This window comes from Panulirus ornatus, chromosome 12 (genome assembly GCF_036320965.1).
Source record: "Panulirus ornatus isolate Po-2019 chromosome 12, ASM3632096v1, whole genome shotgun sequence".
NCBI classification, from domain to species: domain Eukaryota; kingdom Metazoa; phylum Arthropoda; class Malacostraca; order Decapoda; family Palinuridae; genus Panulirus; species Panulirus ornatus.
In genome coordinates this window covers 14480128-14499587 of record NC_092235.1, presented here as the reverse complement: position 1 = coordinate 14499587, position 19460 = coordinate 14480128, and the positions used below count along the sequence as shown (strand labels likewise).

The window sequence follows — 19460 nt, the reverse complement described above, 5'->3', positions numbered from 1 at the left end:
AACAAGTATGGTGAAGGAAAGGAGTAGAGGTATCAATGATTAGGAGGGTGTGTGAGACAGAAGAGAAAGGGAAGAAGCAGCAGATGAGGAAAGGAAGGGAAGGGATGTGTCAGGGGAAGGAGGACAGGTGGATTGGGGAGAAAGTGGATTAGGAGGAGGAAGTGGAGAAAATAAAGGAACAGGCCAGTAAGGAGAGGAGGGGAAGGAGGAGGATTACATCAAGAAGTAAGGGATGGGTATAGCAAAGGAGAATAAAAAAAAGAGAAGGTAAAAAACATTAGCCTGAGCCAGGTTGAGTCTGGCAGCCCAAATTAGTGATGCTGCCCTGCATGTGGTCACTCTTACCAAATTTCCACACTAGTGTCTATAAAGTAGTCCATTCACATAAATTGGCCACTCTCATAATTTTGGCTGGTGTGCAAAAGGTTTGCAAGGTCAATGAAAAATCTAATTTCTTTTTTTAAGTTTTCTGAGTTTGTCAATACAACCATTTTCTTTGATCTTCTGAATATAAGAGCAAAACTTCTTTCTCTCCCATGACAAAATGTCTGATTAAACTTCATCCCATTCTTTTATAAACTCTTTTGTATAACCTTTTGATTACAGAGTAGACCATAACAACAGACTCTCCACTCCTCCATAATAAAAACAATTCTAAGAATAAATGCCTTTTCCATTGTCTTCACAAACTGTCAATACAATTCTTCCCTTTCCACTGTAAAACTTCAAGGGCAGCCCATCCCAGCAGAATTTACCAAAAATGTCTCCTCTTCAAGCCATAATCTACTTTTCTCCAGGGCTAACTGTGTACTGTAGTCCCCAACCTCCCCCAAATATATTTTCTCATATAACACCCTCTCTACCCTAATCATAAGTAAAGCTCCAAACCAAACCTACCCCCAAGTACACATGTACCCTCCTGCAGGTGTTGCTGACGATGGTGCTGGCAGCAGTAGTAGGTGGAGGGTCATCCATGACAGTGTCGTTGGATGGTTCAGATGAGCTCCCTCCTGAGCTTAAGCCCATTGTGCCTGGTGGCTCATGGTATGACGACATGGCCATAAAGAGACTGCGGGAGAAGCATAAGGAGCTGAAGGAACTTGGTGAGTACTCATTGATCTATCAGGCTGGTGTGGTGTATAGTGTGGTGAGGATGTATGGGGTGGAAGGTTTGCTAGTGAAGTTGGAAGATGCATGATTGGTGTTGTGTTGTTTAGCTATTAAAGCAAGACCTGCTTTCTGGGAAGAGCTATGAAACACGGCAGTTTGGGGTGACATAAGAGACTGCTTTAATAGGCAGGGAAATATGGTGGTGGTAAAAGGTGAGGTGTGTTGTGCAGGAAGTCTAAGAAGGACTCTAGCCTTTACAATGAGAACTTATGTCATGCAGGATGTCTAAGAAGTTGTCTGAATTCTAAGGAGCAAACTTATGTTGTAGCCAATGTCTGATGAAGGAATCTGGCTTATATCACATAACATTTTAGCAGAACCCTGTATTTGTAGAAGAGAGGTAGCAGATGTCTGTCATTGTGATATATTCGGAAGAGAGGTAGCAGATGTCTGTCATTGTGATACATTAGGAAGAGAGAGCTCTACAGTTACTGTTTCTACGTATTTCTTAACGTTATATACTTCTATTTCATATCCTTCACAAGTTATATCACCTAGGACCTTTCCAGAAGTTTCTGTAGCCCAAGGCTGCGCTACTTCCAGTGGCAGGGATGTGTGGGTTCCTCTGGAGCTTCCCTGGTGGTGTAACCTCACATATCCCTCCAAACCACCAAACTTCCCCTCTTCCTACCAACCTATACCATTGCAATCCTTAATATCCAAACCCAATGGGAAACTGATCCACAACAGAATGAAGCATAGTTTCCCACTCTCACCAACACAACATGGCTTCACATCCAGCCACTCCACCACCACCTTATTCAATGCTTCTTAGCTTTAACTAACAACATATTCCATCCTGCACAATACAGTGAGTCCAGGAAAAACCTCTAGAGTTTCATTCATTAATATTTATCAACAATGTTAAAATGCAGTATTTCCCATTGCAAATTTTGGTAGGAAATTTTGTCAAATTTTAGTGAGAACTAGTGCAATTCAATATAGCCCCATTAACAGCTTTGTAAATTGTGATCTCTCCTGTGGTGACACCATGACTGAATGGTGTTTTAAGTGTTATGCATGCACGAACTGTTAGTAGTACTACCATCTACTTGTGGTACATGGCACTACTTGTGGTACATGGCACTATACCTTTGAAAGATTTCGTACCAAATTTTAAAGGGAAATTTGTTTGTTGTCAGTTTTTTTGCATTATATGACTGGAACTCTATAGGCTTTTCTCAGACACCTTGTACTACTAACACAACATTGACAAAGCATATGGCAGTTCTCTCACACACCCTTTCAATGGAGACACCTGGCACCACCCTCCACAACATTCAGTGAAAAGTGGTGGCTAATTCCACAGCTGGCTCTCATGTCACAGTAACCTGCAGTAGTTCTTTCTCCAACCCTCTTCCATCTCATCCTACATGACTTCCCACGACTGGGGTAATAGTTGCTTATTTCTGCATCCAGAAGGATTAAAAATGGGATCAGATGAATTGGTGAAAAGGAATATTTCAAATCAAGAAAGATACACAGAACAAGAATGGTGACAGAGACAACTCAAATGAGAGGGAATAATGAATGATATACGATTTTGGAAAGAAGTAATAAAACCAAGTGAGATGAGGAAGCAGAAAAAGAATGGATAGAATAGAGATAATATATTTGGAAACATAGGAAAAAATATAAATGATGGTACAAGAAAGGAACAAAGTAGGTTTGATAGTGAAAACACAGTTGCAAACTATTACTTAAGCAGAGACTGATGGAACTAACAGAAAAATTACTAAACTAGAAGATAAAAATCTATAGAGTACAAATGACTGATTATCAAAAACAAGCAGGCCCTAGAAAAGAATTTGAATGAGAACAAGTGATTCATGGAAAATATCACATATGAATGTAAACAATTCAATTGCAGATAATGCCAGAATTAAGATAAAAATCTTAGGGAGCAAACACAGGACAATATAATACTTGTTATTGGGATCCTGGCTGAATGAAAACATCATAAGCAAAAATGATTTAGGAGGATACTAGACATATAGGGCTACTGAGACAAAGACAAGGCGGTGTAACAATTTATATCAACAATAAGTTTTAGAGGTGAGTAATACATTGAGATTATCTCACAAGAAATGTGAAATACTAGAAATATACACTCCAGTCCAAAGTACAACTAACATTGTAAAGTACATACCACCCAAAACAAAATTGGCAGAGTTTGGCACAGTATTAAAAAACTAAGGACATGCTGAAGAATATACACAAACTGAATTAATCAATAATATGGCTAGGTGACTTCAATTTAACTTTCACAGAGTGAAAAAAAGGTGTTATAGAATTTGGATGCAACTTTAAATTCCAACAAGATAAGGCATTAGCATACAAGAGACCAGCTTAACATATTTTGGCCATATGCGGAACAACTAAATTCAGGTTATACATAAACCAGTTAGAGACAAGAACACCATCAATTTAATATTTACAAATGATATAACACTAATCGCAGATAATGAAGTATCCAAAACAATTATCTCATAACACACCACAACAGAAATGACTATAGAGTATAAAGTAGGAACTGAAAAGGAGAGTAAATGTGGAATAACACAGAAGGGAAAAGTGCATACAGTATGACAGGGAACACAAACTAGAATGAAGTTTTTAACAAGAGCACTGCAAAATCAATTACAGTTGTCTTCTCACTGAGTATGAAGAAAATAATTACAGAAATGATGCAAAACAAAAGAGAATATAGTAATGAATAGAGATACCAGGGTATAGAAAAAATGACAACAGAAAAAAAGGAATAGAGGAAAAAGCTAAGGTATACAACTAATGAGAAAAAGTGGAACTAGCAGAAAAGATTAAAAAAAATGCTGACATTGAAATAACATATCTCTGTGATGTAGTGGTTAGTGTTCCTGACCATGACAACTTCATGGGCCAAGCAGGGTCAAGCGCACAAGGTGCAGCAGTTCATCCACAGTCAACCCAGCTGTTCATTTTCCCCTAGGGGTTGGTCAATAAAATAAGTACTGCATTCAGGCTACAATATACATATATTTTTGAAGGAATAGTAGTTCCAACAATATAATATGGTTGTGAGGCATGGGCTATAGATAGGGTTGTGCGGAGGAGGGTGGATGCAGTGAAAATGAAATGTTTGAGGACAATATGTGGTGTGAGGTGGTGTGATCGAGTAAGTAATGAAAGAGAAAGAGAAATGTGTGGTAATAAAAAGAGAGTGTGTTGAAATGGTTTGGATATATGGAGAGAATGAGTGAGGAAAGGTTGACAAAGAGGATGTATGTGTCAGAGATGGAGGGAGCAAGGAGAAGCAGAAGACCAAATAAGAGGCAGAAGGATGGAATGAAAAATATTTTGAGTGATCCAGGCCCAAACATGCAGGAGAGTGAGAGGTGTGCAAGAAATAAGGTTAATTAGAATGATGTGGTATACTAGGGGTGATGTGCTATCACTGGACTGAACCAGGGCATGTGAAATGCCTGGGGTAAACCATGGAAAGGTCTGTCAGGCCTGGATGTGGATAGGGAGCTGTGGTCTTTGGTGCATTACACATGACAGCTAGAGACTGAATGTGAACGAATGTGGCCTTGTTTGTCTGTTTCCCTTGCGTTACCTCACCATTTCCCATATAAGCGAAGTAGCACCAGGAAACAGATGAAGAAAGAAACTTCTACTCACATTCACATATATACCTATACATATACATACAAACACACACAGATGCACACACACACACACACACACACTCACATGTATATGTGTGTGTATATATATATATATATATATATATATATATATATATATATATATATATATATTTTTTTTTCTATTATTTTATATATATATATATATATTTTTTGTTTTTTGCTTTGTCACTGTCTCCCGCATTTGCGAGGTAGCGCAAGGAAACAGACGAAAGAAATGGCCCAACCCACCCCCCATACACATGTATATACATACGTCCACACACGCAAATATACATACCTACACAGCTTTCCATGGTTTACCCCAGACGCTTCACATGCCTTGATTCAATCCACTGACAGCACGTCAACCCCGGTATACCACATCGCTCCAATTCACTCTATTCCTTGCCCTCCTTTCACCCTCCTGCATGTTCAGGCCCCGATCACACAAAATCTTTTTCACTCCATCTTTCCACCTCCAATTTGGTCTCCCTCTTCTCCTCGTTCCCTCCACCTCCGACACATATATCCTCTTGGTCAATCTTTCCTCACTCATTCTCTCCATGTGCCCAAACCATTTCAAAACACCCTCTTCTGCTCTCTCAACCACGCTCTTTTTATTTCCACACATCTCTCTTACCCTTACGTTACTTACTCGATCAAACCACCTCACACCACACATTGTCCTCAAACATCTTATTTCCAGCACATCCATCCTCCTGCGCACAACTCTATCCATAGCCCACGCCTCGCAACCATACAACATTGTTGGAACCACTATTCCTTCAAACATACCCATTTTTGCTTTCCGAGATAATGTTCTCGACTTCCACACATTCTTCAAGGCTCCCAGAATTTTCGCCCCCTCCCCCACCCTATGATTCACTTCCGCTTCCATGGTTCCATCCGCTGCCAGATCCACTCCCAGATATCTAAAACACTTCACTTCCTCCAGTTTTTCTCCATTCAAACTCACCTCCCAATTGACTTGACCCCTCAACCCTACTGTACCTAATAACCTTGCTCTTATTCACATTTACTCTTAACTTTCTTCTTTCACACACTTTACCAAACTCACCAGCTTCTGCAGTTTCTCACATGAATCAGCCACCAGCGCTGTATCATCAGCGAACAGCAACTGACTAACTTCCCAAGCTCTCTCATCCCCAACAGACTTCATACTTGCCCCTCTTTCCAAAACTCTTTCATTCACCTCCCTAACAACCCCATCCATAAACAAATTAAACAACCATGGAGACATCACACACCCCTGCCGCAAACCTACATTCACTGAGAACCAATCACTTTCCTTTCTTCCTACACGTACACATGCCTTACATCCTCGATAAAAACTTTTCACTGCTTCTAACAACTTGCCTCCCACACCATATATTCTTAATACCTTCCACAGAGCATCTCTATCAACTCTATCATATGCCTTCTCCAGATCCATAAATGCTACATACAAATCCATTTGCTTTTCTAAGTATTTCTCACATACATTCTTCAAAGCAAACACCTGATCCACACATCCTCTACCACTTCTGAAACCACACTGCTTTTCCCCAATCTGATGCTCTGTACATGCCTTCACCCTCTCAATCAATACCCTCCCATATAATTTACCAGGAATACTCAACAAACTTATACCTCTGTAATTTGAGCACTCACTCTTATCCCCTTTGCCTTTGTACAATGGCACTATGCACGCATTCCGCCAATCCTCAGGCACCTCACCATGAGTCATACATACATTAAATAACCTTACCAACCAGTCAACAATACAGTCACCCCCTTTTTTAATAAATTCCACTGCAATACCTTCCAAACCCGCTGCCTTGCTGGCTTTCATCTTCCGCAAAGCTTTTACTACCTCTTCTCTGTTTACCAAATCATTTTTCCTAACCCTCTCACTTTGCACACCACCTCGACCAAAACACCCTATATCTGCCACTCTATCATCAAACACACTCAACAAACCTTCAAAATACTCACTCCATCTCCTTCTCACATCACCACTACTTGTTATCACCTCCCCATTTGCGCCCTTCACTGAAGTTCCCATTTGCTCCCTTGTCTTACGCACTTTATTTACCTCCTTCCAGAACATCTTTTTATTCTCCCTAAAATTTAATGATACTCTCTCACCCCAACTCTCATTTGCCCTTTTTTTCACCTCTTGCACCTTTCTCTTGACCTCCTGTCTCTTTCTTTTATACGTCTCCCACTCAATTGCATTTTTTCCCTGCAAAAATCGTCCAAATGCCTCTCTCTTCTCTTTCACTAATACTCTTACTTCTTCATCCCACCACTCACTACCCTTTCTAATCACCCCACCTCCCACTCTTCTCATGCCACAAGCATCTTTTGTGCAATCCATCACTGATTCCCTAAATACATCCCATTCCTCCCCCACTCCCCTTACTTCCATTGTTCTCACCTTTTTCCATTCTGTACTCAGTCTCTCCAGGTACTTCCTCACACAAGTCTCCTTCCCAAGCTCACTTACTCTCACCACCCTCTTCACCCCAACATTCACTCTTCTTTTCTGAAAACCCATACAAATCTTCACCTTAGCCTCCACAAGTAAATTCTCGATTAATATGGGTAAAACTGAAAGTTGATGGAGAGAGATGGGTGATTATTGGTGCATATGCACCTGGGCATGAGAAGAAAGATCATGAGAGGCGAGTGTTTTGGGAGCAGCTGAATGAGTCTGTTAGTGGTTTTGATGCATGAGACCGGGTTATAGTGATGGGTGATTTGAATGCAAAGGTGAGTAATGTGGCAGTTGAGGGAATAATTGGTATACATGGGGTGTTCAGTGTTGTAAATGGAAATGGTGAAGAGCTTGTAGATTTATGTGCTGAAAAAGGACTGATGATTGGGAATACCTGGCTTAAAAAGTGAGATATACATAAGTATACTTATGTAAGTAGGAGAGATGGCCAGAGAGCGTTATTGGATTACGTGTTAATTGACAGGCGCGCGAAAGAGAGACTTTTGGATGTTAATGTGCTGAGAGGTGCAACTGGAGGGATGTCTGATCATATATATATATATATATATATATATATATATATATATATATATATATATATATATATATATATAAAAATATTTTTTTTTTTTCTTTCTTTCAAACTATTTGCCATTTCCCGCATCAGCAAGGTAGCGTTAAGAACAGAGGACTGGGCCTCTGAGGGAACATCCTCACCTGGCCCCCTTCTCTGTTCCTTTTTTTGGAAAATTAAAAAAATATTCTTTTTTATTTTTTTTATTATACTTTGTCGCTGTCTCCCGCGTTTGCGAGGTAGCGCAAGGAAACAGACGAAAGAAATGGCCCAACCCCCCCCATACACATGTATATACATACGTCCACACACGCAAATATACATACCTACACAGCTTTCCATGGTTTACCCCAGACGCTTCACATGCCTTGATTCAATCCACTGACAGCACGTCAACCCCGGTATACCACATCGCTCCAATTCACTCTATTCCTTGCCCTCCTTTCACCCTCCTGCATGTTCAGGCCCCGATCACACAAAATCTTTTTCACTCCATCTTTCCACCTCCAATTTGGTCTCCCTCTTCTCCTTGTTCCCTCCACCTCCGACACATATATCCTCTTGGTCAATCTTTCCTCACTCATCCTCTCCATGTGCCCAAACCACTTCAAAACACCCTCTTCTGCTCTCTCAACCACGCTCTTTTTATTTCCACACATCTCTCTTACCCTTACGTTACTCACTCGATCAAACCACCTCACACCACACATTGTCCTCAAACATCTCATTTCCAGCACATCCATCCTCCTGCGCACAGCTCTATCCATAGCCCATGCCTCGCAACCATACAACATTGTTGGAACCACTATTCCTTCAAACATACCCATTTTAGCTTTCCGAGATAATGTTCTCGACTTCCACACATTCTTCAAGGCCCCCAGAATTTTCGCCCCCTCCCCCACCCTATGACCCACTTCCGCTTCCATGGTTCCATCCGCTGCCAGATCCACTCCCAGATATCTAAAACACTTCACTTCCTCCAGTTTTTCTCCATTCAAACTCACCTCCCAATTGACTTGACCCTCAACCCTACTGTACCTAATAACCTTGCTCTTATTCACATTTACTCTTAACTTTCTTCTTCCACACACTTTACCAAACTCAGTCACCAGCTTCTGCAGTTTCTCACATATATACATATATATATATATATATATATATATATATATATATATATATATATATATATCTTTTAAACTATTCGCCATTTCCCACGTTAGCGAGGTAGCGTCAAGAACAGAGAACTGGGCCTTTGTGGGATATCCTCACCTGGCCCCCCTCTGTTCCTCCTTTTGGAAAATTAAAAAAAAAAAAACGAGAGGGGAGGATGTCCAGCCCCCCGCTCCCTCCCCTTTTAGTCGCCTTCTACGACACGCAGGGAATACATGGGAAGTATTCTTAATCCCCTATCCCCAGGGATAATATATATATATATATATATATATATATATATATATATATATATATATATATATATATATATATATATATATATATATTTATTATTTCAGAAGTGGTAGGGGATGTGTGGATCAGGTGTTTGCTTTGAAGAATGTATGTGAGAAATACTTAGAAAAGCAAATGGATTTGTATGTAGCATGTATGGATCTGGAGAAGGCATATGATAGAGTTGATAGAGATGCTCTGTGGAAGGTATTAAGAATATATGGTGTGGGAGGCAAGTTGTTAGAAGCAGTGAAAAGTTTTTATCGAGGATGTAAGGCATGTGTACGTGTAGGAAGAGAGGAACGTGATTGGTTCTCAGTGAATGTAGGTCTGCGGCAGGGGTGTGTGATGTCTCCATGGTTGTTTAATTTGTTTATAGATGGGGTTGTTAGGGAGGTGAATGCAAGAGTTTTGGAAAGAGGGGCAAGTATGAAGTCTGTTGTGGATGATAGAGCTTAGGAAGTGAGTCAGTTGTTGTTCGCTGATGATACAGCGCTGGTGGCTGATTCATGTGAGAAACTGCAGAAGCTAGCTGGTGACTGAGTTTGGTAAAGTGTGTGAAAGAAGAAATTTAAGAGTAAATGTGAATAAGAGCAAGGTTATTAGGGACAGAAGGGTTGAGGGTCAAGTCAATTGGGAGGTAAGTTTGAATGGAGAAAAACTGGAGGAAGTAAAGTGTTTTAGATATCTGGGAGTGGATCTGGCAGCGGATGGAACCATGGAAGCGGAAGTGGATCATAGGGTGGGGGAGGGGGCGAAAATCCTGGGAGCCTTGAAGAATGTGTGGAAGTCGAGAACATTATCTCGGAAAGCAAAAATGGGTATGTTTGAAGGAATAGTGGTTCCAACAATGTTGTATGGTTGCGAGGCGTGGGCTATGGATAGAGTTGTGCGCAGGAGGATGGATGTGCTGGAAATGAGATGTTTGAGGACAATGTGTGGTGTGAGGTGGTTTGATCGAGTAAGTAACGTAAGGGTAAGAGAGATGTGTGGAAATAAAAAGAGCGTGGTTGAGAGAGCAGAAGAGGGTGTTTTGAAATGGTTTGGGCACATGGAGAGAATGAGTGAGGAAAGATTGACCAAGAGGATATATGTGTCGGAGGTGGAGGGAACGAGGAGAAGAGGGAGACCAAATTGGAGGTGGAAAGATGGAGTGAAAAAGATTTTGTGTGATCGGGGCCTGAACATGCAGGAGGGTGAAAGGAGGGCAAGGAATAGAGTGAATTGGATCGATGTGGTATACCGGGGTTGACGTGCTGTCAGTGGATTGAATCAAGGCATGTGAAGCGTCTGGGGTAAACCATGGAAAGCTGTGTAGGTATGTATATTTGCGTGTGTGGACGTATGTATATACATGTGTATGGGGGTGGGTTGGGCCATTTCTTTCGTCTGTTTCCTTGCGCTACCTCGCAAAAGCGGGAGACAGCGACAAAGCAAAAAAAAAAAAAAAATATATATATATATATATATATATATATATATATATATATATATATATATATATATATATATATATATATGATACAGCGCTGGTGGCTGATTCATGTGAGAAACTGCAGAAGCTGGTGACTGAGTTTGGTAAAGTGTGTGAAAGAAGAAACTTAAAGGAAATGTGAATAAGAGCAAGGTTATTAGGTACAGTAGGGTTGAGGGTCAAGTCAATTGGGAGGTAAGTTTGAATGGAGAAAAACTGGAGGAAGTAAAGTGTTTTAGATATCTGGGAGTGGATCTGCCAGCGGATGGAACCATGGAAGTGGAAGTGGATCATAGGGTGGGGGAGGGGGCGAAAATTCTAGGAGCCTTGAAGAATGTGTGGAAGTCGAGAACATTATCTCGGAAAGCAAAAATGGGTATGTTTGAAGGAACAGTGGTTCCAACAATGTTGCATGGTTGCGAGGTGTGGGCTATGGATAGAGTTGTGCGCAGGAGGATGGATGTGCTGGAAATGAGATGTTTGAAGACAATGTGTGGTGTGAGGTGGTTTGATCGAGTAAGTAACGCAAGGGTAAGAGAGATGTGTGGAAATAAAAAGAGCGTGGTTGAGAGAGCAGAAGAGGGTGTTTTGAAATGGTTTGGGCACATTGAGAGAATGAGTGAGGAAAGATTGACTAAGAGGATATATGTGTCGGAGGTGGAGGGAACGAGGAGAAGTGGGAGACCAAATTGGAGGTGGAAAGATTGAGTGAAAAAGATTTTGTGTGATCGGGGCCTGAACATGCAGGAGGGTGAAAGGAGGGCAAGGAATAGAGTGAATTGGATCGATGTGGTATACCGGGGTTGACGTGCTGTCAGTGGATTAAATCAGGGCATGTGAAGCGTCTGGGGTAAACCATGGAAAGCTGTGTAGGTATGTATATTTGCATGTGTGGACGTATGTATATACATGTGTATGGGGGGGGTTGGGCCATTTCTTTCGTCTGTTTCCTTGCGCTACCTCGCAAACGCGGGAGACAGTGACAAAGCAAAAAAAGAAAAAAAAAAGTGTGTGAAAGAAGAAAGTTAAGAGTAAATGTGAATAAGAGCAAGGTTATTAGGTACAGTAGGGTTGAGGGTCAAGTCAATTGGGAGGTAAGTTTGAATGGAGAAAAACTGGAGGAAGTAAAGTGTTTTAGATATCTGGGAGTGGATCTGGCAGCGCATGGAACCATGGAAGCGGAAGTGGATCATAGGGTGGGGGAGGGGGCGAAAATCCTGTGAGCCTTGAAGAATGTGTGGAAGTTGAGAACATTATCTCGGAAAGCAAAAATGGGTATTTTTGAAGGAATAGTGGTTCCAACAATTTCGTGTGGTTGCGAGGCGTGGGCTATGGATAGAGTTGTGCGCAGGAGGGTGGATGTGATGGAAATGAGATGTTTGAGGAGAATGTGTGGTGTGAGGTGGTTTGATCGAGTAAGTAACGTAAGGGTAAGAGAGATGTGTGGAAATAAAAAGAGCGTGGTTGAGAGAGCAGAAGTGGGTGTTTTAAATTGGTTTGGGCACATGGAGAGAATGAGTGAGGAAAGATTGACCAAGAGGATATATGTGTCGGAGGTGGAGGGAACGAGGAGAAGTGGGAGACCAAATTGGAGGTGGAAAGATGGAGTGAAAAAGATTTTGTGTGATCGGGGCCTGAACATGCAGGAGGGTGAAAGGAGGGCAAGGAATAGAGTGAATTGGATCGATGTGGTATACCGGGGTTGACGTGCTGTCAGTGGAGTGAATCAGGGCATGTGAAGCGTCTGGGGTAAACCATGGAAAGCTGTGTAGGTATGTATATTTGCGTGTGTGGACGTGTATGTATATACATGTGTATGGGGGTGATTTGGGCCATTTCTTTCGTCTGTTTCCTTGCACTACCTCGCAAACGCGGGAGACAGCGACAAAGCAAAAATATATATATATTTTTTATATATATATATATATATATATATATATATATATATATATATATATATATATATACATATATATATATATATATATATATATATATATATATATATATATTTTTTTTTTTGCTGTCTCCCGCGTCTGCGAGGTAGCACAAGGAAACAGACGACAGAAATGGCCCAACCCCCCCCCATACACATGTATATACATACGTCCACACACGCAAATATACATACCTACACTGTTTTCCATGGTTTACCCCAGACGCTTCACATGCCCTGATTCAATCCACTGACAGCACGTCAACCCCGGTATACCACATCGATCCAATTCACTCTATTCCTTGCCCTCCTTTCACCCTCCTGCATGTTCAGGCCCCGATCACACAAAATCTTTTTCACTCCATCTTTCCACCTCCAATTTGGTCTCCCACCTCTCCTCGTTCCCTCCACCTCTGACACATATATCCTCTTGGTCAATCTTTCCTCACTCATTCTCTCCATGAGCCCAAACCATTTCAAAACACCCTCTTCTGCTCTCTCAACCACGCTCTTTTTATTTCCACACATCTCTCTTATCCTTACGTTACTTACTCGATCAAACCACCTCACACCACACATTATCCTCAAACATCTCATTTCCAGCACATCCACCCTCCTGTGCACAACTCTATCCATAGCCCACGCCTCGCAACCATACAACATTGTTGGAACCACTATTCCTTCAAACATACCCATTTTTGCTTTCTGAGATAATGTTCTCGACTTCCACACATTCTTCAACGCTCCCAGGATTTTTGCCCCCTCCCCCACCTTATGATCCACTTCCGCTTCCATGGTTCCATCCGCTGCCAGATCCACTCCCAGATATCTAAAACACTTTACTTCCTCCAGTTTTTCTCCATTCAATCTTACCTCCCAATTGACTTGACCCTTAACCCTACTGTACCTAATTACCTTGCTCTTATTCACATTTACTCTTAACTTTCTTCTTTCACACACTTTACCAAACTCAGTCACCAGCTTCTGCAGTTTCTCACATGAATCAGCCACCAGTGTTGTATCATCAGCAAACAACAACTGACTCACTTCCCAAGCTCTCTCATCCCCAACAGACTTCATACTTGCCCCTCTTTCCAAAACTCTTGCATTCACCTCCCTAACAACCCCATCCATAAACAAATTAAACAATCATGGAGACATCACACACCCCTGCCGCAAACCTACATTCACTGAGAACCAATCACTTTCCTCTCTTCCTACATGTACACATGCCTTACATCCTCGATAAAAACTTTTAACTGCTTCTAACAACTTGCCTCCCACACCATATATTCTTAATACCTTCCACAGAGCATCTCTATCAACTCTATCATATGCTTTCTTCAGATCCATAAATGCTACATACAAATCCATTTGCTTTTCTAGGTATTTCTCACATACATTCTTCAAAGCAAACACCTATATATATATATATATATATATATATATATGGATTGAATGAGAAGAGAGATGAAAGCAAAATTAGGAATAAGGAGTGTAGAGATGGAGTGTGGCGGGGAGCTATGGTGGCTAGTGGCAAGCCTGTTGCCAGATGATACTGTTTTTTTTGTTGTTGTTGAGAGTAAAGAGTAGATGCAGAAGGTAGTGTTTTTTATGATGTGTGTAGGAATAGCTGATTGAAGGTAAATGCAAGTGATAGTAAAGTTATGGTGTTTGAAAGGAATGTATAGATTTTGTAAAACAACACAGAGTGAAAGAAGAAAGTGAACTGAATTGTTTTTTGGATATGGGGTCAGAAAGACTGGACGAGGTGAGAGAATTTAAGTATTTATGAGCTATCTAGGGTAAGTTTGGTGATACAGAAAGGGGATAAGGGAGAGAGCAGTACAGGGTAGAAGAATCACTGGATCCCTTAACAGAATAATGAAGGGTAGAGGTGTAAGTATGGAAGTGAAGAGACGATTAAGGGACAGCATAGTCCTCCCAACTCTGACCTATGTAGCCAAAACATGAACATGAAATGAGTCACACAGGTCTAGAATCTAAGCTGTGAAAATGAGCTATATGAGAAGAGCACGTGGTGTGACCAAATGGAATGAAGAAAGAAATGAAGGGGTGTATGAGATTTGTGGTACGGCAGGGAATGCAAAAGGGATTAATTGTGGTAGTAGAATCAAGTACTTTGAGATGGTTTATGTATGTGGAAAGAATGCAAAACTGGGAGTTTACAAGGAGAGCATATGATAATACAGTTAAAGGAGATGGTGTAAGAGGAAGACTGCATGTGTCATGGGCAAATAGGGTGGAGGAATACTGGAGGGAGATAAATGGGGGAAGAATGCATGAAATGGCATATGTGAGGGAGGCATGTAGGGACAGGGATAAGTGGAGACTCTTTTGTCGTGGCCACTCTTTGACGGGAGTTCCTGGAGGGAACGGGCATCAGAGATATGTGTGTGATGTTCAGTCTATCAATTTAGATAGATAGAACATCACACACATTAAAGTATTTGAGAAAATAATAAAAATATGCATAACACATCATCTTATTAACAACAGACTCATAAATGAAGGCCAGCTTGGATTTGTACCTGGTAAAAGCACACAAACACAGCTATTGGCTCATTATGAAGACATATGAAAGTCTTATGAGAGGAAAAAGGATGGTTACAATAATTTTTGTTTTGCAAAAGCATTTGACAAAGTTAATTATGGAGTACTTCTATAGTAGGAAAACATAACAAAGATAGTGAAAAATAAGAAAATAGATTAAAGAATTTCTAACCAACTGCAAGTTCAAGGTAGTTAGTTGCAAATGGATATAGGTCTGAAGAAGATGTGCTTTTAGGTGTCCCACTTCAATATTCTTTGTAATCATGATATCTGACTTTGAAAAATCTATAGCCTTTCCCATGTTTCATTTGTTTAAGATCACAATCCTACCTATTCTGTCTGCTTTGGTAATAATGATGGTGTTATTCTCCTTAAGTCTAGTCTCTCTCATTACTTCAAACTATGTAATACATTCTCCTTAAGTCTATTTTCTCTTATTACTTCAAACTATGTAATGAATTGCAGCAAGTGTATTGCCCTTTTGAGTCTACCCTTGTAGCTACCAAGAAAAGGAGGAACTTAAAGGAACTTCTTACGAGATGCCTACATAAACAAAAAGCTGACAACATATTAGGCTGCAGTTTCCTTAAACACACTTGAATGATTTTGGAAGACAGAATCAACATATATGCAATCAAATACAAGTGACTTTTATAACCTAAATCTAAAACTGTTTTCCAGTGATAATGTTTCTTATAGTGATATAACCAAACATGCCTTTTGTACAGCTGACTATACAGGTTGGGCATCCCTTGCCCAAAAATCTGAAATGTTCCAGAATTATAAACTTTTTGAGAGGTGATATGACATTACAAATGGAAAATTTCACACCTAAACACATTATTTTTTCATTGTATTAAAAGTATATCATATTGTTTCACTGCTAAGTACTTGTGTGCGAATAAGTGTAAGAAAATGATTGTTTATGAGTAGCATACAAATTCAGTCAGGAATGAAGGTGATGCCAAACAACCACAGATTGTCTACATGGGCGGCAGAGGTCATGACACCTTAGCTTTCTGATGGTTCAGTGTTACACAAACTTTGTTTCATAAGCAAAATTATTGAAAATAATGTATAACTTACATTCAGGCTATGTGTATATGGTGTATATGAAACATAAATGGATTTTGTGTTTTAGACATGGATCCCATCCCCAAGATGTCTCATTATGTATATGCAAGTATTCCAAATTCAAAAAATCGAAAATCTGAAACACTTCTGGTCTCAGGCATTTTGGACAAGGGATACTCAATCTGTAACAGTGCCTTACACAAAACCAGACTAAATTGGAAATTTTAAGGTTGGGCATTAACAGTGTGTGGTACAAGTAGTCATTCATAGAAAATGTGGCTGACCCCTCCAATACTCTTTTAGAGACACCAGCAACATAGCAGCTTGGGGGAACAATAAACTTTCCTCCCATACAATATATTCATAACACCTTCCATAAAACATCTTTATCAACCCCATCATATGCTGTCTCCTGATCCATAAATGCCACATACAAATCCATCTGTTTCTCTAAGCATTTCTCACCTACCTTCCTCACGAGCAAAAACCTAATTGACACATCCTCTACAACTCCTAAAACCACTATGTTCCTTCCTAAGGCAAGTTGTAAGGAAGAATGGTAGTCAAGAAGGTTTTGACATGCCAAGAGCATCTGAGTGGTTCATCTGCCTCAGGTTCTCAATTCCTCTCATTAATATCAGCCGACTTTGGTAAATCACAGCAAAACTGTACTGAACCAACAGTGCTACTAACACATGTTCAGTGTATAAGTATTGGTTCTCATTGCTTTTTCTAGCGTATGAATATGTCCTTCTCTACACTCCAAACACCCATTCAATGGTGGACCTACTTTTGGCCAGTGAATTTTTTTCATATGCCTCCTTTCTTCCATGAGCTGAGGTCAAGGTGTTAAAGAGGTAGTCGTGTGAGAGTAACCACTATCACTAAGCAAATGGCCAGGAAGAGTCTCTTCCTGACATTCGTGACACAGCCTAATATTTTCAAATTCCCTCTCATTCTATACATTACCTATTCAGCATGTAACCACATTACAAGACTGAAATTTCAGTCCAGGGAGAGCCTTGACAATTAGAGAAATATCCCTTAAAAAAAGTGTTCATGAACTGGCATTACAATTAGGACACATATACTATACTATTCAAAGGTCTCACCACAACTTGTACACTGATAGTTTTGAAATCCTGGGAAGGGATACAATCAGAATATATGGCAGAGTCTCCCTGAGCAACAAACCAAAAAGTTCATGAAGTAATGAACAAAAAGAAGAGAAGGGAAAATTTCATCCCATAGTTTTAATATCATGGCTCTTACTCATTCACAGCAAAAACTAGCAAGGAAATGAGATGGACTTGAAACCATTATTCATAATGATATCAAAGAAAGGCTTCACACACCTCCATATGAGACAACTTCTATTAGCTACCTCCTCACAGCATTTAAAATAAAATCTTACCACAGGTACATGCCTACAAATCACATACCTGATCTACAGACTCTATGTAGATAGTAAGCCATCTGCTACAAGCAGAACATATCCAGAAAGTCAGAAGTCCTGTGCAGTAAAGAGGATGTGTATTTTTTCCTATTTAAGCCACCTCACTGCACCTGAATTTGCAGTTACACTGGTTGTGTACCTCAAGTACTGGGACACCGTTGAACACCCAAGATACATTCCTACAGAAAGGGCTTTCAATGGTGTCACTATAACATAAGTGATACTGGAGATATGTTCCTGACAGCATTATTTCTTACCTATGAGTGCCGATACTTTCAGCTCCAGTGTGGTACTTTTTTCTCATCACCATTGGTGAATATCCACCCTTTTTTTAGGCATTATGGGTATGGATCATTTAAAATGACAAGCAATGTGAGTGAAGAAGCACAAGAATCTAAGTGCTGATATGTTACTCATCAATGACAGTGCAAATATAAACAAAACAGTGGATGTGACCAGGTAATTTGAATTTGCAGTTTTTCATTACATATCTGAATTATAAAAAAATAACCTGTATTGAATAAACTTTACTACAAAAAAAAAAGCCAAGAGCTCTATAATAGAGCAAATAGCTTTCAAGGGGGTATCCCTCAAGTCCTGTACTGGAAGGGTGATATATACTAGAGTTCCCCAAACTCCTATTTAACTCTCTTAAAAGCATTTTCTATTCTGGTCCTTTCCCTTGCCTCACACTCTCATTTCAAACTGTGCCACAACCTGCAACCAGAGGCCACCCCACATTCCCCCCCTTTGATATGAAATCATGTCTTGGACACATACAAAATAACATAAATTTGTTTGAGATGCACATATCACATAGCAATTGCTTTCAACTTGAAATACAAAAATTGAGATCTAATAGGCACTGACACTTGCTTGGTGGCAGAAGATGAGACAAGGAGGCTCTTACATTAAGTATGGGTGTTAACCAGTGAGTCTGAAGACCATGCATGAATTAATATGGCAGAAATGCCTAATCTACTTCAAGTGAATACTGTCTAACTCATGAAAATGCTTAAAGTCAACCTTTGTGGACAGCTGATGTGCAGATTATACATATTTACTAATAATTACATATATATATATATATATGAAGTATGAAGTCTGTTGGGGATGAGAGAGCTTGGGAAGTGAGTCAGTTGTTGTTCGCTGATGATACAGCGCTGGTGGGTGATTCATGTGAGAAACTGCAGAAGCTGGTGACTGAGTTTGGTAAAGTGTGTGGAAGAAGAAAGTTAAGAGTAAATGTGAATAAGAGCAAGGTTATTAGGTACAGTAGGGTTGAGGGTCAAGTCAATTGGGAGGTGAGTTTGAATGGAGAAAAACTGGAGGAAGTGAAGTGTTTTAGATATCTGGGAGTGGATCTGGCAGCGGATGGAACCATGGAAGCGGAAGTGGATCATAGGGTGGGGGAGGGGGCGAAAATTCTGGGGGCCTTGAAGAATGTGTGGAAGTCGAGAACATTATCTCGGAAAGCAAAAATGGGTATGTTTGAAGGAATAGTGGTTCCAACAATGTTGTATGGTTGCGAGGCGTGGGCTATGGATAGAGTTGTGCGCAGGAGGATGGATGTGCTGGAAATGAGATG

General features: G+C 40.3%; 1 protein-coding gene across 1 annotated transcript in view; it reads left to right on the top strand.

The window, feature by feature from the left end:
- Positions 1-19460, top strand: part of LOC139751789 (uncharacterized) — a 174510-nt gene that overhangs the window by 129468 nt on the left and 25582 nt on the right. The window contains exon 3 of the mRNA XM_071667327.1: positions 926-1103. Within this exon, the coding sequence (XP_071523428.1) occupies positions 926-1103 (178 nt within the window). The remainder of the gene's footprint in view (positions 1-925; positions 1104-19460) is intronic.